Source organism: Dermacentor silvarum, chromosome 4 (genome assembly GCF_013339745.2).
Source record: "Dermacentor silvarum isolate Dsil-2018 chromosome 4, BIME_Dsil_1.4, whole genome shotgun sequence".
NCBI classification, from domain to species: domain Eukaryota; kingdom Metazoa; phylum Arthropoda; class Arachnida; order Ixodida; family Ixodidae; genus Dermacentor; species Dermacentor silvarum.
The window spans coordinates 98287188-98308255 of record NC_051157.2 but is presented as its reverse complement, the minus strand read 5'-3'; the positions used below and the strand labels follow the sequence as shown (position 1 = coordinate 98308255).

The 21068-nt window shown below is 46.4% G+C and overlaps 1 protein-coding gene across 1 annotated transcript in view; it reads left to right on the top strand.

Annotated features, from left to right (window-relative positions):
• LOC119450421 (NPC intracellular cholesterol transporter 1-like) overlaps positions 1-21068 on the top strand; it is a 75197-nt gene that overhangs the window by 53382 nt on the left and 747 nt on the right. Inside the window, exons 21-24 of the mRNA XM_037713863.2 lie at positions 8-155; positions 6342-6573; positions 9839-9952; positions 13066-13228. Of these exons, the coding sequence (XP_037569791.1) occupies positions 8-155; positions 6342-6573; positions 9839-9952; positions 13066-13228 (657 nt within the window). The remainder of the gene's footprint in view (positions 1-7; positions 156-6341; positions 6574-9838; positions 9953-13065; positions 13229-21068) is intronic.

Sequence of the window (21068 nt, the reverse complement as noted above, 5' to 3'; positions counted from 1 at the left end):
TTCCCAGCAACGCAGTTCATGACTTACCACACAGCATTGGCAGACTCCAACGATTTCACACGTGCACTTAGGATGGCACGATTCGTGGCTGACAATGTCACACACGAACTCCAAACTTCCTCTTCTGCTCATAATGCCACAGTATTTCCGTACAGGTTTGTATAATTTTTTGTGTGTGTAATTTTGTGACACTCGAGTGTTAAGAAACAGCTATGTGTTGTGTACTGCTGCCTGTAGCTGGGCAGTAGTTGGAAGTCTGTATTGCTGAAAGAAAAAGGCTTCTCGCAAAATGCACTTCATTGTGTATAGTATTGACACTTGGGTAGGCCTAACTGTGAACATCTACTGGTGAAGTGCTGTGCTTTGATACTCTTGGGGCAGGGATGCAAAATGCTGATATTGGGCTAGCTGATTACTACCTATGAAGACAGTCATGTATGCTATATTCCAAGGTGAATATGCATTGCTGCTATGGGGCTCGAATGGTTTCAATATGTCTTGCCTACGTTCGGTGTCCCCTGACCTACAACTTAGTCTACCAGCTGGGTTACCACAACGCAAACAGACCGCGTTGTACAGTTTGTGGCTTGCTGTCACATTTACTAACTCCTGTGCCTTCCTCGTTGGAATGGCCGGCAGCTGCACATGCGACACAGCTGTGATGAGACATTCACAAACCAACCTCCTTTGTGTCTGCCCAGGCTATATTGCCGAGAGGCAAGTGGTATGCACAGTGCTTGATAGACTGGAATATCATGCACTTTAAGAACAGAAAGTGCTAGGCCAGTGCTTTCAATGTAACTCCACTCAGAAGGTTATACAGTAGAATTTCGTTAATTCGACTTCGGTTAATTCAATTTTTCAGTTAATTTGTTCCCGACCGAAGGTCCCGGCCAGCGCCAATGCATTTCTATGGGCCCAAACTTTCGTTATTTTGATCCTAAAATTGGCCTTTGCTGGATAATTCAAACTTGGCCAGTCAGCACACACGTGCCTGACCACTGTAGTGACCCCAGTATCGACCCCTTTAGTGGCAGTGTTTGTCTTGGCGGAGTTTAGAGGATAGTGAATGCGTTTGAACACACATTACCCATCGAAAGCGCATATTTTCAACCAGCCCTAGGATGATTTTTAAGCAATAGCCTGTTGCTGGGCTTGTTGGTACATACTTGTAGTTGTAGAAACGATGGAACCCAGCCTTTAAGACGCAAACCAAAGTTCAGCTTGGAACCCACCATGCCCACATCGCGTCTCTTGGCAACGGTTCATCGTATTGCCAGCAAGGCGTCGTCGGAAGAAAAGGAACGCTGCATATCTGAAGGTGTGGATTGCCTTCTGCATTCTGGTGAGAGGCCACATAGAAGCGGCGAATGCTCCCTACACACCGTTGTTCGCTATTTTCGTGAGCAGAGCTTACTACAGGCTGATAAAGAAGGCGGGTTTATTGTGCTTCCCCCCAAACTTTTATCAGAAAAAGCTATGCAAGCAGTTGCAAAGAACTTTAAAAAGGTAACCCAAAAACCCGCGAAACTCAAGATGAACGCTATCAAGCTTCTCAGTGAGTTTAACATGGGTAAATTAGTAAAGGAGGTATGCAAAACAAAGATGGACAAACTGACTGTCTTCTTTGCAGCTAAGACCCATAAGATTGACTGCCCGTTTAGAGCCATTGTGACTAAGAAGGGAACCGAGCAGCAGTTGGTAGGCCTTTACCTGCAACGATGGCTAAAAAACACTCGTTGTAGCTGATCCTTTTCTGTCACTTCTTCGGACTCTGTGGTGAACTTTCTGCGTGAAAAACAGCCCTTTGCCAACACGGCATTCTCGTTAGATGTAGAGGACTTGTTTTATTCAGTGCCACATGCTGATTTGTTTGTAGCTGTGCGGGAGCTCATTAAAGAAAACGGGGTAGTTCCGGTCCAGAACGCCTGCGGTGTTCCTATTGATTCTTTCCTAGAACTTCTAACCATGTACCTATCGTCGACGATTGTTGAATTTCAGGATGAATTGTTTGTGCAAAAGAATGGTATGTGCATAGGGTCCAGTGTAGCACCCGTCTTATGCCACATTTTTCTTTCAAAATTTGACAAAGCTCTGAGCAGCTCTTTAATTGACGATAGGGTAGTCAAGGTCTTCAGGTATGTTGATGATTTTTTGATCTTGTTAAACCTGAAGGACCCTTTGGAACTAGAATCGGTTCCAATCTATATTTTTAGCTCATTCAGAGCATGCACGAAGGCTCTAAATTTTACAAAAGAACTGGCATCAGGCAATGCAGTTAGGTTTTTAAACTTAAAACTATCCTATCCTTCTCTGACAATGGTCACGTCTGCTGGATGTATGCGCCTCGTACCCAGAAACAGCTTCTATCATTCGAGTCCTCACACTCTATAACCTAGTGAAGTGTAGTATAGCCACCCTTTGCATCAACAATGCCCTGAACAGAAGCTGCCATTATTCAGTGGAGCAAATTTTTTATGAGCAGATTAAGCGTCTACAGGTGGCTGGCTTTCCTGTCACTGTTCTCAAGGCAGTAGCCGAGACAAAACTGGAAAAGTTGAAACAGAAGGCAGAGCACATAGCACTGCCAATGAGGACTGTAAGTGAGTGGAAGTCATGCCGTATATCCACAATGCTTCACACAACGTGAAAAAAAGTTACCACAAGGCATGGCGTTCAGGTCGTGTTCTCGCCGCCATGCAAGATTTCAAGTCGGTGTGCTAGGATGGAAAATTGTAAACCTAGGAGTGCCTGCACTTCCAGCCATAATCTCACAACTTGCATCGAAAGTGTTGTTTATCGCATACCATTGATATGTGGTCGCGTGTATATAGGGCCAGACGGGGCGTTGTATTTATGTCCCCTTAAAAGAACACAACACGTCTGTCACGTCGGGAGGAGGGGCAAACCTGCCTGCTCATTGCCGAGTGTGCGGATATTCACCAGTTCTAGAAGACGCACAAATTATTGGCACGGGATCCACACGATACAAACGAGAACTGATTGAAGCGTACCATATCCTAAAACATGATCACAATCAATGTGTTAGTGTACCCTCGTTATAGCTGTCAAAGAAATAGCGTATTTAGAAAAATGTGGGTACTAGATTTCATTCTGTGTTTCTTTCTGTACGAAACATGCGCGCTCTGGCTTCCCTGCGACCTTCTGTGTGGTTGTTTCATTAAACTTGTTGCTAATTTAGCGTGTATCCGTCTACTTCTCTCCTGGTGTTTTTAAAGGCTGGGTTCCATCGTTTCTACAATAACCATAGCTCACAATGTCTGATTACGGTATTTACCTGATTCTAAAATGCACTTTTTTTCTCTGAAGGAAAATTTGGCTGAAAATAGCCTGCGCAGTGCAATCGGATTAAAAAAAAAGCCTTCATGGTGTTCATATGCTTTAACACACAACACAAATCTGCTGCAGTGAAGCTGACTTTAAAAACAGTGCGGCAAAGCTGACTTTAGTAAACCAGCTGCCATTGTGCAACACGCATATTTTTTCGTGCTTAAAAATAGGGTGCGTGTTAGATTTCAATTTTTTTAGAAGCGTTACTGTATTTTCTACATTATTTTTCTCCTTTGGACACATCAAGTGGGCATACATTTGATTAGGGGTCATGTTACACTCTGACAAATACTGCCAAATGAATTGACGGTGTGCTTTAGCATTTTTTATGCATCTTGCTTAATTCTACCTGCCAGATAATTTGGCCAATTTTGTCGGTCCTGTCAGGGTCAAATTAATGGAAGTCGACTATATCTGCCGTTTTTGAGTTTCTAGAGTCTATAGGCCTACATGCATAATAGATTTTGAGAATGCTGCATGTTACCATTCCTATTGCTGGATTGTGTATGTGTTTTACTTCACTTATGCTTGTCTCTTTCTATTGCAAAAGAATGTAATTGTGCAGGAATAGAACCTTTTCATAATTGTAAATCTAGCTTTTCTGCAAGGCATCTTGCCGAGCTAATGGCGGCATAGACATTTTTGTAGCTAGCATGTACGAGCACAGTTTGCTTGTCTTATGACACCATGATTGTGCAACTAGCTTTTCATCTTCATGCGAACCATGACCAGTGCTGCCATTAGTAGGGAAAATGTTCATTGTTGAGAAGCACACTTGCAAATCTGGCAAGGGGTCTAATTTGCTACCTAGTTATCTCTTGGCATGGAACAAGCATTGTTATTTTTTACATGTAATATACAGTGGAATATCGATGATACGATCGCGGCTAATACGAATTTCCGGATAATACGAATTTTTCTGTGGTCCCGGCCGAGCCCCATTACTTTGCAACTGGCTAGAGAACGGTTGTTACGAATCGATTTTCGACCCGTGTCGGCTGATACGAATAAACGCTGCCCCACCGACGGCCGCAAAAGAGAACAGCGTGCAGTCACGTGCTTTCTCCCTTTCTCTTTTGGTGCGGAGGCGCGGACGTGGCACCGGACAGCGTGGAGCCCGCGACTGGGTGTGAAGAGTTTGAAGCGGTGGCACTTTTGATGGTTTTCCTTTTGTCCTTTTCCCCACGCAGGCGTGGGGAAGCGTGGCCGTCTAACGCTTCAACAGAAACTGAGCAGCGTAAGCACAGCGCATACAAAGGTCAGAGCTGTGTGGAGATCGTTTTCAAGATACGGTGCGAGCGATAACACCGACAGCCGGCACAGGCGCAAAGTACACTCGGGCACAAAATATTGCGGGGGGCGCGAGCGCGTGGCGAAGCGGTCCTCCTCTCCTAGCTTCGCATGCCTAGTGTTGAGACCGACGCTTGCGCGCATGCGCGTCCCTCCGTGACTGCAAGCGTGCATGTTTCCGCGCTTGTTCCTTACACGCCGACGATATCCCAGTGTCGCCGCGAGGTGCCCCTCTTGCGATTGGCACTGTGGCGGCTTCGACGTGCAAAACTTAGCGGATGTAACGGAAATAGGTTTATTTTCATCTTGCCTGTCACTTTCTATAGAGCGCCTTTTCTTACACGCTCTTCTGTGGGAGAACGCCCCGTTCGTAAAAAGAAAAAAGAGCGAAGATTGGTCATGAAAAGGCGCAGTGCAGAAACAAGAACTGCGGTGTTGCATTCGCAACCGGGAGATCCGCGCTCGTGACACGACATAAAGCGGCCACAGCTATGCATGCCAGCTCACTGTTCACATAGTTATGCCCATCAAAGCCGCCACCTCGCGATTACACTCAGATATCGTCGGCGCTTAGAGCAAGCGCGGGAACATGCACGCTTGCAGTCACAGAGGGACGTGCATGCGCGCAAGCGTCGGTCTCGGCACCTGGGGTGCGCCGCTAGAAGGAGAGGAGGACCGCTTCGCCACGCACTCGCCCCCCTCCCCCACAATATTTTGTGGCCGAGTGTACAAGAACGTATTTGTTGGCAGATTAGAAGCCACCCCCCCCCCTCTCTCTCTCCCTTTCGCGTGGGAGATTGCGTCACCAGTTAGCCTTGCGACCGGTTGCAAGATACCACTTACACCGTACAGCCGTGCTCTCGGCTGTACGTTGGCGCGCTTTCACTCGCACATACGGCACGCGGCGACGATTTTATCGCCCTTGTACTCATGCTGCATGTCTCCGCATCGCCCTCATTGATCTCCTCTCCCATCGTTGGGCGCACCTCGTTGAGAAGCGTGCTCGCTACCGCCCTTGTCAGCGAGATTTTCCCGCGGAAGCCGCATTATAACCGGTATTTCGTCTCACGCGGCTGCACTCTTAGCGGTATGCGTATACATGGAGTTCTATTGGAGGGTAAACGGGAGTCGGAAAAGGCCGCGTTGTAGCCAGTTCTGCACTATAAACGGTAACGTTATAAGTGGTCTGTACTGTAAATGCTCTTTACGTGTGTGTGCCTGAGTGAGTTCACCTTAATTTAGCTAGGTTTAATTGTGTTTCGATGATACGAATTTTGGCTAATACGAATATTTTTCGTAACCCCGTGAGATTCGTATCATCGAGATTCCACTGTATATATATATATTCTGTTCTTGCCACTAATGCTTTTGCAGCTTACTTGTATCAAGCTCCTTGAGAACCAAAGAGCACGGGGACCACTCGTCCAATATTTTTGACACAGCATTGGTGTTGGCTGTGTATTGCTGCATGGTGGTGATGATTTCTCATCTTGCTTCACCTTTTCAGTCTCTCAGCTCTGTTATTCTTTGTCTTGAGTTGTTTCCTTAAGCTAGTGCAATAACACAGAACTTCACCAATTGGCCGAATTTCAAGCATTGTTGCAAATCTCCGTCAGTTTGAGGTCCAGTTCTTTCATGCCAGTGTGTGTGTGTCACTCATGACTTGTGTCTCCGCCTCCTGTTCCTGCGCATGCTTCCAGCATTTTCCACGTGTTCTACGAGCAGTACCTGACGATCGAGGCAGAGTCCGCGATCCACCTGAGCATCTCGCTGGTGGGCATCTTTGGCATCACCTTTCTGCTGCTCGATCTGAACCTGAAGGCGGCTGCGATCGTCTGCCTCACCATTGTCATGATCATTGTGGACCTGCTGGGCATCATGTACTTCTGGGACATTGCACTCAATGCTGTCTCTCTAGTCAACCTCGTCATGGTGAGCACCCCATTTTTTGGTGAAGAGCACCCACTTAGCGTACTTGCAGGGATGTGATGTGAGAAGCTCATTTTGACAAGCCAGGTAATAAAATGCCATTGTGAATGATGTTAACCACAATGTATTGTGGTTAATGTTGACAGTAGGGCCGTAGACTCTGAGTAGAATGTTCTTTTGCTTAGCTTGATGTAGCGTCTGCTAAGGAGATGTGAACCAGCATGCATTGCTATAATACATTGCCATCGTGCTGTGCTAAAGACATCCCAGAAGGGTTGCAATGCATTGGCCCTTGTAACTGAATGCAGGCACGTGTCTCTGTCATGTACTTTTCGTTTTGTTGTGCTTTTGCATCTTTGCGGATGTGCAGCTTCTCCATGCATTGTTCCTTACATATAGTGAGAGGCTTACTTTCTTAGACAGATAGGGCAATTGGTGGCCGAGCTTGCAATGCATTGAAGAGAAAGGAAAAAAAAATGAAGATTGTGTTAGTAGGATATAAGATAAAATGCCTTCTTGAGTCGGAAGTTCCACAAAAAAATATGGCATTTTATATTCATGCAGATATGTTACCACACTATGCTGCACTACTATAAAGTGCCACTTACTTGCCATTTCTGTGTCTGTGTGAGAATGGTTTAGCATGAGCAATAAGGTGACTCTGCATTGATCAGTTTTAAGACAGTAGCAGTGTAGTTGCACTGCCTTCGTGCTCTGGTTAGGGCTAGTTTACAAGTAGCAGGATAGCTTTGCAAGTGTGCAGTTGAAGAGCGCCTAAAATGTAGCATATCAAGTAATGAGTATAATTTTTGTTGCTTATTCCTGGTTTTTTTGGTTTACTCTAGAAGGTGACAACAGACACGCTTTAGCTGTGCCCACAATGCCACATGCCATGAATGGACAACGTTGTAGCACACCAAACCTCTGTGTCATATGTTTGTAGTGAACTGCATTACGACACAAAATGGGAAGTGAGGGCAATAACTAGGATTTCTCACTAGCTCAAACATTCTTTCTCAGCAGCTTATCCTGAACTCAATCCGCCTTTTTCACGACCCGATGGTGCATGCGCCCTGCCCTGGCGGATCAGTCGCGAAACGTTTTGGAAGGGTCGCGCGCGTTGCCGTGCGGGCCCATCTCGGGGAAACGTTCCCCGAAAAAAAAAAAAAGCACGTGGACGCGCGCTACTGCCAACTCATGCTGTGTACCGCATTGTGACTCCACTGGTAGCTCGACGTCGGTGCGGTACCGAAAGCGTGCGTAGCATCAGACTGGCTTTGGTACTACAACAGGCTTTCTTGTCCACGGCACCGATAAAATCGCCGTGCCTACCATCGTTCGACCGAACCTCGCGCGATGGGCCGTCGAACCGATCAACGAAATAGCCGCAATGCCTTCATTGGTATAAATAATCACGCTCAAAGTGAGTCAAAACATGCCTACGAATTTGAAAGGTTGAAATGTGCAAGCTTCGACCCTCTCAAGCCGTGCGCATGAAGTTTGAGCCAATGTTGATCCTGTTCAGCGAAGGTTAGGCCAGGCGCCGTCGAGTTCGTGCACCCGCTAGCGGCGGACCCATACTGAAACGTAAGCAAGTTAGGATGAAGGAAACTTCATTTATAGTTTAGTTCTGGTCTTAGCGATTTAAAATAAACTATACTCTTCGCTTCGCACGGCATGTACACAATAAGCTGCAAGCGGCGGCACAGCACTGTGCTCAACGGCTGTGCCAACATCTGTACGTCACCGTTCCAGTAGGCTGCCGCTTGTATTCGCAACGTAGATGGGTGGGTCTGTACGTGTTGGTATGCTGACGCATTTCTTAATTCCTGAGATGTACGGTTTATCTCTGCGTCAAACGCAAAACAAGAGACGGTACATTCGGTACAGCAGCATAAACAGTCGCCTCGCACAGTTATATATATATATATATATATATATATATATATATATATATACACTAATAGTGTCAGCGATGGCATCCACGTTTTTGCAGGAGAACAACACGGCCTTTAAATGAGTGCTTATGTGAGCACATTTTTCTCTAACAATGCTTTATGACACGTGCAAACTAAGTATGATGAAGTTAAAGCAAAGCGAGAATCAGTAATTAACAGCCTGATATTTGTAACTGGATCACAGCCTCCGTTGAGTAGCTCAGGTGCTCATAATGACTCGTCTCATGGTGGAATAACGCGACTCATATGAGCAGGTATGTGTGTTTCATTCGACGTTTTGAAAAAATTTTTTTTTTCATATCAGCGATGAACCTTTTCCCCAATTTTTGACGCTGACAACGATCTGTGGCTGTAGATGTCGATGTAAACAAGTGCACCGCTTTGCTAAATCCGACGTGGAAGGCTGTGCACTCGAAAACTTCTTATTTATGCAAAATGTCTAAAGAATGTACAAAAAGAATTGAAAAAAAAAAAGCGAGGTGCAAGTGCAGGAGTCAGCGACGGCAAACTCCAAAGCAGCTGCGCCGGCAGAGGGAACTCAGCGTGCCTTTATCGGCCACACTTTAAACAAAACAGCGCACTCACGCCTGGTCACCCTATATATTGCCACGTAGTCGTGATGCTGAAGTAAACAGTCGTAAAACTGTGTATGACAAAACTTATTCTTTATTGGGCGAACCTGTGCCCACAAAAGCAAGCTGCGAACACAGTCGGCGATCGTCAAAATCTGATCAGCGGCGTGACGCGTCGGCTTTTATACCTGAGTCATCGAAGGTTCCAGATTAATCCCTGATGCCCGCGTGTCTTCCAGAAAGTTCTAGACAATTCGTGTCGGTCACACAATCAGATAACATAAGCGTCGGTGAAAACAGGCAACGAAAAGAAGCATCGATAACGTTCTAGAAACTTCCGATACAGGCACGTCCTGCGCCGAGCGATAACGTTTAACATTTGTTAGCCGGTGGAAAGCGGCCACCGGTGAAAGATAAACATGTATACGTGTCAATATATAGTTGGTGAGTGCTACATGGCTTCCAGGAACGACATGCTGCCCTGCAGAAGCCATTAATAATTATTCGCGATCCACGAAACGCACAACCGATGCGCACTCAACAAGGGCACAGGTTCACAAGTCAACCGGCGAAAGCCCTGGCACCCTTCCAAAACGTTTCCAGCGGCATGTGGCAGAGGGCAGCACAGGAAAATTAAAAACGCGGATTTGGCATTCAGTGATGTTACTCATTTTTGGCAAGTAATGTGTTGCTTGTTGCAGCTGACACACTCACATTTTTTGTCTTGTAACAACCCAGGCTGTCGGCATATCTGTGGAGTTCTGCTCTCACATTGTCCGGGCTTTCCTCATGAGTGGACAACCCTGTCGTGTTGCACGGTCTGAAGAAGCTCTTGCCACCATGGGAAGCTCCGTGAGTAGATGTTGATCCTAAGTTATGTTTTGCCTACCAAGTAAAAGATATGCTTTAGGATTTTAAAAACGGGCGTAAGATAGCGTGTAGAGAAAAGGAAGGAAAAGGCAACCCACAACATGTTGCACTCATATTCTACAACACAAATGCTGTAATAAGTGGGCTAATAACAGCTGACTAGTATGCCAGGCATCATTTGATGTCTTAGATTTATCATTTTATCAGCTCCCGTCCCATGTCTTTCCTTCTTGTGGTGCCGTCTTCTTCCACGCTGATACAAAGAATGCATGAATACCAACTCTCCTTCCACCTAACTGCAAGTATAATTATGGCATAACTTTACGCTTAGTAACCAAGATGGATAATTTATATTATTTTTCTATGTAAAGGTAAATAGAAAAAGGCAAATATTAGGCCTTCATTCTAATAACAGATTGATGTTGGGGTCGAGTGACTAAAAAGTGTATGCTGCACTTGTAATCATTTTGATTCGTATCACATGCTTGGGTGCAATTTTGTTTCTGCTTTGTTTTCCTTTGTATGTTCATATCTTTTCCTCGTGAACTGCAGTTGTCTCCGTGAATGTCCCATATCTCTGTACCTTGTGTTCTCTCTGTGTCAGAGCATAGTCTGCTCATTCTTAAGCACCAGACCATGCCTCCTAACTTACACCTTAATGCCCGATTGTGTATTTCACTGCACGTTTGTGTGCTAGTTCGTTTAGAGTATCACTGCACTGGCGATGGACGCCTAAGGCTAGTAGGCACTGGACTGCCTGTTTTATAAGCCGCACTGGCTTATATCATGCATGTCTTTAAGAAGTTGAATATTGAACACTCTTGACGGCACCTCTGGTTATTCCTCTCCGCAATGTGTCATCTGAGGAAAATGATGGTGAATGAGCAGGCAGCAGCGCGCCTTTAATAAAAAAGTATTATCTAAGCATGTTATTTGGCAGACATATAAAGATACAACTTTTTTCCTTTTTGCGGTCCTAAAATTGTCCCTCGTGTTATACAGTATAGACCACTTATAATGTAACCGCTGTAAGAAAGAAGTGTGTTGTGTAGAGCTCCGCAGACGGATCGCCAGCGCAACGGAAGTGGGGCTCGGGCTCGACGCTGTTCCTGGTGCGTCTGGCTAAACCTACACTGTTGTGTCTTCCTGTCTGCGTCCTTCGTGTCGTCCACAGCCGTGTTAGACTTCCTTGTCATACCGCTTATAGTACAGGACCGGATATGGTCTTTTGAGACTCTCGTTAATTTTCCCATAGCACTCTATGTATACGCGCATGGCTTTATAGTGCAGTTGCGTGAGATAAAATACCGGTTACAGTGCAGCTGCCTGGAAATTCGACAGTCAACTGAGATGGCAGACGCTCCCCTCAAGCTGCAGATATACTCCGACATAACGCCCGCGTCGAGCTTTGCGACGTTACGGTGGTGAACAACTGGCATCTCTACTCCAACGACACTACGCAACCGGCGTGTCTGGCGCCGTCAGGCACGTTCCAGCATTGCTGGCACGTGAATAGCCCCGTTCCTCCTTTTTGCCCGCTGCACCGCGCCACCCACGCATCCCAGCATTCCTCGCGTGGAGCAGGCAGAATGACGCGATGGCGAGAGCACGCTAAAGCGCGTCCGCCGTCGTGGTTCTCTGCACATTAGCAAGCAAACATGAACATCCCACTCGATGACCGCGGCAACTTGCTGTCAAAACGAGGAAGCGCAGCAGTAGGGGTGAGCAAATTGACCTTCGTGCTGTGTCTTGCATCAATGCAAACTAAGCCGCAAAAACACAGCACATGGCAGACTGTGCCCCTGTCGCAGATGGCTTTCAAGAAATAGCGGCCCCGGCGGGCGGAGGCGGCCGCCCCCAGTAGAACGTGCCCCTCCCCTCCCTACCCTCCTCCCAGAGCCTTGCATGCGACGGTGCGCTTCCTTCCTGCTTTACTGCCTTACTTGCGTGAGATTGAGCCGCGATCGCTGGCTCACACTCGCATGCTTTCACTTGCACTTAAAGCATACGGCGCGCGGCAGCGATTTTCTCGCCTTTGGGCTTTATACGGAACCTCACGGTGACAGCAGAAAGACTGCAGAAAGACTGCAGAAAGAAAGACACAATGATAGCAGAAATTACACAATGACAGCAGAAATAAATAAACAATGACTTTATTGCTATCGCAATAAAATCACTGTTTTGGTTATAGTGCGGTATATATATACCGCTTATAGTGCGGATATTCGCAATTCCGGCGACTTACATTATAAGAGATCTACACTGTATTTGGGTTCTTACGGTATTGTGAAACAGGCTATACCAATAACGCTAAGTGCACAGTGCACTTCTGCTTTGACAAAGGGTTTCAGTGATTCATGCTTGTGGGTACTATAAAAGAAGAGCCTGGAAGAACTTGGAACACGACGAGCATTTGTCCTGTTTGAATTCTTGTATGTTCTTGTTTTTTGTGCATGCTGTCTACAATCCTGAACTGGCACCAGCTTGCCCTGTTTCTTTGGCTTTTGTTAATTTTCTTGTGAACATTGAATTGCATTGGGTGTGAACAATCGGGAAATTCATGTGTTGACAAGTCAGTGTGCCAAGTATCCCAGCTGACACCTGCAGCAAAATGCATTGGCGTTTCCCGCAATGCTTTCCTTGTGCCCTGCATGGCACAACTGTGTGGAACATCACTGTATTTTTTCGTACATTTTGTGGATGTGATTGGTGGTAGTCCTGGTGTTTCCCACTATGCATACATGCCTTAAGTGCTCACCATCTTCACTTGTGCAGTTACAATATGTTCTCTAATGTAATTAAGGCAGCTAATTAGTGAAATTTTAGTTAAGGAAAAGTTAAAGCAGTGCTAAATGTTTGACAGTGTTAATCCTGAAGGCCCTGACTAAAATATCTTGTCCAGCTTGTTAAGCCTTTGCAAAATGGCAGGTGAATTCACCACTAAAGTGAATTCAAGTCTTGTCACTACTTTTGTTAACAAATGAATCTGACAGTTCTTTACCATTGTATGTGGCGTAATGCAAGTTGTGATTCTTGTGAGTTGCTGATTCTCGCTGCTGGCAGTGAATGAGTGCATTTGCATGTGGCATTCGCAGGTGCTGTCTGGCATCACGCTGACCAAGTTCGGCGGTGTTGTAGTGCTGGCCTTCTCGAAGTCTCAGCTGTTTCGGGTTTTCTACTTCCGCATGTACTTGTCCATTGTGCTGGTGGGCGCTGCACATGGGCTCATCTTCCTTCCCGTCCTGCTCAGCTACATAGGTGGGTATCGGTGTATTACCCACTGCAATGGCTTAAGGTTCTATTGAGAAAACCCCTATGTTCCCACATGTCATGTAGGAGCATCCCATATGATAAATGGGAACAAGCAGGTTTTAACTCTTTCCCTACCGTGGGGAAAATAGGTTTTTTTTTTTGTAGGTTACACCACTTTTTTTTTTTCTGAAGGAACTACTGCGCTCAATATCTTACGCAATACATAAACAAAAAGCAGAATCAGTGCACTTTTCACACATAAGTTTTATTAACGAGATGTATGTCATAAAAAAGATATAAATTGCCAGAATCAAGATTGTGGGATAAAATTGAACAAAGTTTGTAAAGACACGCTTGGTGTCTACCAAGAAAAAATGTAATAAACATTATAAGATTCGAAATGTATTTCCATGTAATAAGCACTGTCTCTGAAGAAATCAATTTTTTATTGAACAGATATTCCACTGTGAAAATTTACTGCAAGCACTATAGTTGGCTGTAGCGGGCTGTGGTTGCCGATGTTCCGGGATGGTTTGCATCGTCGTAGCTCTCAGAGTAAAAGTCTGATGAAAAGGCAGCATGCTCAGACTTGCTGCTGTTCGATCCATCGATAAAATCAGCCGCAGACGCAGCGTAATCGCGAGATTTACTCTCTTTTGAAGTGCGCGCGCCTCTCTCAGAGGTAGCCATTTTTGCTTTCTACTTTGACAATTGCAAAACTTTGAAGCACGTTCAAAAATTACTGCTTGGTGGTGAATTGCTGGCACCAATAAAATTTGAATCTCTCTCTCTTGACGGGAAAAAAGTGAACTGCTTAGAAAACAAAATATAGTTCTCCTCCCTCACGTCCAATGGTGCATTGTGTCCTTGAGAGGCGCGGAAGGTCTCGAAAGCGTTGTTTTAAACCATCCATCCAAGAACCCGCGGCGGAAATTTCACCCTCTCTCAAATTGCAAGGTCGCCGTTTCTGCATCGCGCCGGAACAAGCGTGTACGTGCCGACTAGTGTGTTCTAGACAACCGTATTCTAGCACACACTAGTGCCGACGTCTCAGCCACGCGGATAAAATGGCAGTGAACCCTTCTCCTATATGCTTCCTCTATTTTCTAGTCGCATGTTGACCCTGCACGCTGCGGCAGCAGCGCAGAGGGAAGCAGCGGCGGAGGCGCAGTCGGGCCAACGAAACTGCCCACGCCCGCACACGCTCGCTTCCCGATAACGGCAGAAAACGAAACTTCAGGGAGCGGCTAAAATAAGCTGGCGCCAGCGCGGCGGCGGGCGCGCACGGAGATGTGCGCACGGAGTCGAAGGTGAGAAAGCTACGAGGGAGTTGAGCGGGAGGGAGGGAGGGCGAGGGGAGCCACAGAAGCGGCGGAGTTGACGCAGCCAAATCCGCTTCCCTGCCGCCCTCCTCCCTCACCTTCGACGGTCTCCGCGCGCACCCGTGTGCCGGCGCCGCCCGCTCCCTGAAGCTTCGTTTTCTGCCGTTATCGGGAAGCGACCGTTAGCCGGCCTGGGCAGTTTCGTGGCCCGCGCTTGCTATGCGCTTGCTTGCCGCGATATTTAACGACTCGCACTGTTCATGCATCGTGCTATGGTGCACGAATACTTCAAAAATACGTCCTTTTAATTCGAACAAATTTTCGGGCCCCTTCGAGTTCGAATTATCGAGATTCGACTGTAGTTTTAATTGTTTCGATGATACGAATTTCGGCTAATACGAATATTTTTCGTGACCCCGTGAGATTCGTATCATCGAGCTTTCACTGTATCTTGAAAAACTTATTATGCAGAATTATATCAATGAGCTTCCACTGTATTGATACTGTGGGCTTCCATTAATCGACGCTTACGGGTCCGACAAAATTGGTCCGATTATTAGGTGGGTCGAATTAAACAAGAGTCGTAAGAAACACGAATACACACTGCTGATTCATTTGGCAGTATTTGCCCCCAAATTGAACACATCCCCGAATCGAATATTCACCCACTTTTTGTGGGTTCAAAGTGGAAAACTAATGTAAAAATGACATTAGAGCTCCGAAACAAGTATAAATCGAAATGCGCACCCGATGTTTAGCTACACAAACATTGCATGCCTCCGATTCTGGCAAAAAAAAAAAAAAAAGACGAAACCAGTGTACATTACCATCACAGAATGGGAGCTTATTTACATAAGGTAAATAAGCTCGTTATCACTCTCAGACAGCACTTTATTGCTGTCTTTGAACCACAATACGTTGTCCTCCGTACTTTCCATAGCGCATTTGATATTCTGCATTTATCGAACGACTCCCCAACAATCGCAAACAAGATGGTGGCCCTAGATGACCCATTTCCCTAGTTTGTCCTGCGACGTATGCAATTCTCCAGAAAGCCAAGAACATGTGCTGCGACTTGTTGCAAAATAAGAATTAACATGCAAAATAAGGATTAACTCATCGTTTAAATGTGCTTTCATAATCAGACTGAAACTATCGCATTGTTGTCATGCTATGCAAGAACACATTCTGTTGCCATCCATGCCGGCCATCTTGTGATGGCAATGGTGATGGGCATGCTGGCTAGACTGGTGCTGACAGTAGGCTGTCGCGAATGCGTTCTTGGTTTCGTATCAGATTGCACCGGCCAAGCAATTTCAGAACAAATTTTCTGTTAAAAGAAGATGCACATTAGAATGGGGTAAATCCTGTAATAATTCATTGTGAGCTACCATTCTCGCTTTAAAATCTTTTTGAGGCAAGCCGGGAATAGCCGTTTTTGATGGAAGATGATGCGTGTTCATCACATTCACTGTACCCTATGCACCGTTGAGAGGGACACTGCTGCGGTCACCATTTGAGTTGGGTACACATGATGATTAGCCAAGTTCAAATTATCCGACAAAGGCTAATTTCAGGATTGAAATAAGTTTAGTCCCATAGAAATGTATGGGCATCGGCCAGGACCTTCGGTCGGGATCGAATTAACAGGAGTCAAATTAACAGAAGTCTACTCCATATGGAAACACTCTGGTTTTTACAGTAGAATCTTGGTGATATAAATCTCGCGGAGTCGCATGAAATATTCATATTACCCGAAATTCGTATCATAAGAATATACACAAAATAAAGAAAAAATTTATAAATTTTAGCAATAAAAATTCCTAATAGTGGAACCTCGTTGATACGTTCCTCGCTGCTGCGTTTTCCCAGCTGCTACGTCGCGTTTTCGTGGTCCCGACCTAAATCCTACATTGACTTCCATGTATTAAGTTCCCCGTGATATCTCACCAATCTGTAATTTTCCTGCATCTTGCATTGCATTTTAATGTGGCGGTCACGTAAATTTGTGCAGTCAGCTTTTACATTGCAACAAGTGACCGGTGTGTTGCAACAAGCGACCGACACGTCGCGGCCGCGTGGGCGCCGTATCACATGACCATATCTTGAAAGCGATCTGCGACGTGTGCAAAGTGCACGCCCACGCGGGCCTCATCTTCAAAACGATCTACGATGTTTACAAAGTGCGCCTAGTGCCAGATAGCCTGTGCTTTCGACGTTTAGTTCGCGTTGAAGCGAGAGACAGCTGCTGCTGCCGTGCTTGCTTACTCCAGCGTTTTGACAGCGAGCTCCCGCGGTCGTCGAGCGAGATAGGTTCGTGTTTACCTGTGCGCGTGACACTGTGCTTGTTAATTTAGTTAGTAAGCGAATGTTTACAAGTTCAGATAAAACTACTATCCTTACAGCTGTCTACTAATTTGCTATCGCAATCGTTGCTTCACGTTTGAGCAAAACTGAGAAATTTTTTTTATCGCGGTCCCTTGAAAAAATGTATTAATGGGGTTCTACTATTCGTATGCATTTTCTTCTTGCCCAAATCGTAAACCATCGCCTTCTGGAAGGCTTAAAAGTGCGCGAATGTGATCTCGTGAATGTTTTCGCATGTCACTGAACACCTCAGCACGTCGAGTGGAGGGAGCACTTTGGCCGTCGTGGCTGCTACCGTGGTCATTGTTGCTGCAGCGGTCCTTGTCTTTTTTCTTGCTGGTCAAAGCATCAGCTAGGCTGTGATGTGGTCTGGTCCGCTCGACATGGGGACCAATGAGAGATTGCACAGCCACGAGACGCAGCCGGTTGCTTGGCGACTATGGATCCCTCCCAGATCCCGCTGTGCCAGCTTGTCTGTGCCGGTTGCTCCGCTGGCTCGGCCGCCACCTCCGCTGTTGCTCACGCGTTCGTATGATCTGCAATGGCGCGGCAATGCATTCGTAACAGCCGATGTTTTTCGTATTAAGAGCAATGTATTTCGGCCGGGGAATGTTACGATTTGTATCACACCGAAATTCCTACCAGCCGTGATCGTATTATCGGTGTATATGGGACCATTGGCTACGGGGCATGTGGTTGTTTTATTTTTCGATAGAATTGCTATGGCATTCTGCTGCTGAGTACGAGGTGGGTTCGATTGTCAGCCTTGGCAGCCGTATTCTGATGGAGGGGTGGAAAATGTGCTTAAATTTATGTTTCAATTAAAAATGTGCATAAATTTAGATATGTACGCAAAGAAACCGAGGTGGCCGAAATTGCTCTGTGGCCTCTCCTCTTCACTGCCCTTGCACTTGGGCTGCTCTCATAGTCCGGAGATAACCTCTGGTTAACCTCCCTGTCTTTCCTTTACCTTTTACTCTCTCTCTCTCTCATAGTCCGATTGTTGCTCTGGTACATCATACCCCACAATTTGATTTGGATAGACGTGGCTTAGCAGCTGTGGGGTTACACTGCTAAAACATGACATTGCAGGATCAAATCCCGGCCACAGCGGCCGCATTTCGATGGGGCAAGATGTAAAAGTGCCCATGTGCCCTGTGTCGGGTGCGCATTAAAGATCCTTCAGGGGTCAAAATTAATCCGGAGTTCCCCAACTACGGCTCATAATGTATTTTGATTTTGGCACGTAAAACCCGAGAATTTTTGTTTGGGTAGCAGCAAAGGGGAGCAGTCTGTGATGTGAAAATTGTGGGGGATTTGAAAGCTTCTTGTAGACTGCAAACTCTGCATTGCAATTTGGTGGTGTCGGCCCGTGATTCTAAACGCTTGTTAAAGGGCCCCTAAACCACCCAGAGGTCAAAATTTATTTGTGGGGTTGCAGTTATACACGAGCTTACAACGAACACGTAGCCACGAGAATTTTTCGAAATGGTGCTGTAATAGTGGAGTTACACGCGCGTTTGATGATTGAAACACGGCCCTCACTCACTTCACTCTTTCCTTCGCTGTTCTCCTCGTCACCCGGTCTCTTCTCCTCGCCGAGTGCTCCTCCAAATGTGACGTAAGGCACGTCCATGCTAGTGGCAAATATACCGACGGCGAACCGGCCTCCAGTGCCGTAGAACGTCTGCCGTGCAAGAGGTGTCCAAAGTAGATGGCAGTTCGGCCGGCGCACCACTCAGCGCATGACTGACGGGCCAGTTGACGACCGCGAAGCTGCGTGCCTCCTCCGCCGGCGACAAAAACATTGGCTGCAGCTTCTGTTCCAAGCAAAATAATTTCGACTAGATAAAGCGATACATAAATTGTACATCTTATGAAAAACGATATCCACTGTCATACGTTATACAGGAACTAGAGCTCCGATACTTGCGGAGCTCAGCTGCAGTGCACAGCAGCTGCTACCAACGGCAGACGACCGGCTGCGATGCGAGCTGATGTGCTCGCATCGCAGCTGACGGCACCGCTAATATCAGCCTATTTTCTTCTTTTTGTACAATGATTGTGAAGAGCAACAATGGTAAGAAAATATTGCAGCTTGTGAGCGTCGGCGATTCATTCCGAAGCGCCGTCCGCTTTAGTTTTGAAGAGAACTGGAGAAGGCCTAGCGACGATATTGGCGCCGTCGAGTGATCAGCAGCGGTGAGGCTGCCGCACAAATGGGTCCCGGTCTCATCCTCTCTCCGGCAAGGAAATCTCGCCGTTCGCGAGCAAAACCGTCATCGAACGGCGGCTCGCGAACAGCGGCTCACGAACGGCGTGCAGCGAGTTACCGTGCCGGTAACATGCACGGGCCTTAGCCGCGACTCAGCGCTTCTCGGCTACCCGCTGTTGCTACTGTGCTGGCCCGTGTTCATGCGAAGCATGCCACTATGGATCCTATGTTGCGCACACGTCTAGAAAGGCCAACACTGTCACACTCTATTCGCGCACCTAATCAGACCGCTAAGTACGACTGTGTGATTTGGCACTTGCGTTGCGGGCTGTAATTATGGATTCGCAAGTGCACACAAGTGAGCAACACAACGAGGAAGAGCAGGGAGTGCGCATACCTGCTAGCAGACTAACTGGAAGTCGTAATTTATTATTCGACCGATTGACATCGTCGCCCCCGTTGACATTGCCAGATGCACCCTGGTGACATCACAACGACCGCTGGGGAAACCGGAACGGCTTGGAGAGGAGCATGGCATTGTTTTTTTATATTGTGGCGCGCCCGCGGCATGCAGCGCTGCAGCGTTTGGCATTGTTGATTGTGACAGCATTCGGAACTCAATGGGAGTGTTTACTTGAAATCTTTAAAAAATATCGGGCGGTTTAGGGGTCCTTTAAGTGAAAGCTGCATGTGTTGGGACATACTATTTGGAACAAAGGAATAAACAAGACCAATGCACGAATGGGTGTTTTTTGATTTTTATATACAAAATGTGAGCAAGCTGAAACACAAGTAGCAGTTTCTTGAAGAATATGTTTTCAAGGCCCTTTAAAGTCCCGGAATAGCTTTTTTTCCCTTGAAAACCCTCGAATTTCTTGAGTATTACAATGTAAAATTATGTGATGCAACCACTATGGAGGATCAGCGTGGACCTGGCAATATTCCCATTTTAGAAACAATGTTACGTATAAAAATTCACGCGGTCAGTGCACAGGTGTTCTGCTTCATACAGTGACTTGTGTTGAACTGGAAAACCCAACAGTGGATGAGAGCAAGAGACACTGGTGCTTGGTGCAGGTTCCCCTCACGTGTTTACACTGCTTTTTTCATGCTTCGTTGGGAACTTGTGATCAAATCTGGACATTTCCGATATAACTTTTGTATCTCTAGTGCAATAAAGCTATCTATGATGTCCTAGAAACGTTGTTATAGTAAAAGATTGCTGCAGTGTATACCGCTTATAACATACGTCGCCGGAGTCGTGAATATCTGCACTATAAGCGGTACCGCACTATAACCAAAACAACGCCTTGCATGTATGCAAAACATGTAGACCAAGCAGCCGCGCGTATCCGAGAATCAAACCGTGCAACTGGGAGTTTTGCATCCATTTAAATTTACGAACGTTGAAAGGTTAATGTCCAAGTACCCACGATCTTCGCATGGAGCAGACAAATTAATAATTTAAAAATATGTCTGTTTTGCCCGAAAGGCGAAGCATCAATTGCGATAGCAAATTAGGAGATAGCTATAAGGAGTAGGGATAGTAGTTTTATCAGCTGCATAAACTTGACACATTTGCTTACTAACTAAATTAACTTTGCATGGTGTCAACGCGCACAAGCAAATATGAATTGACTCGATGACCGCAGACAACCACTGTCAAAACGCGGGCGTGGGGAAACGCAGCCGCCGCAGCGAGTGTAGGTTCATGCGGTCTATCACTTCAACAGAAACTGAGCGGCGTAAGCACAGCGCATACAAAGGTCAGAGCCGTGTGGAGATCGCTTTCAAGATACGGTGCGAGCGACAACACCGACAGCCGGCACAGGCGCGAACGCATTTGTTGGCATAGTAGAAGCCAACAGTGTCCTAAGTGTCCTTTAAGGCCCGTGGAGAGGGGACAACTCGCGAGAGTTTTTCTGGAAAACTGCATCGCCAC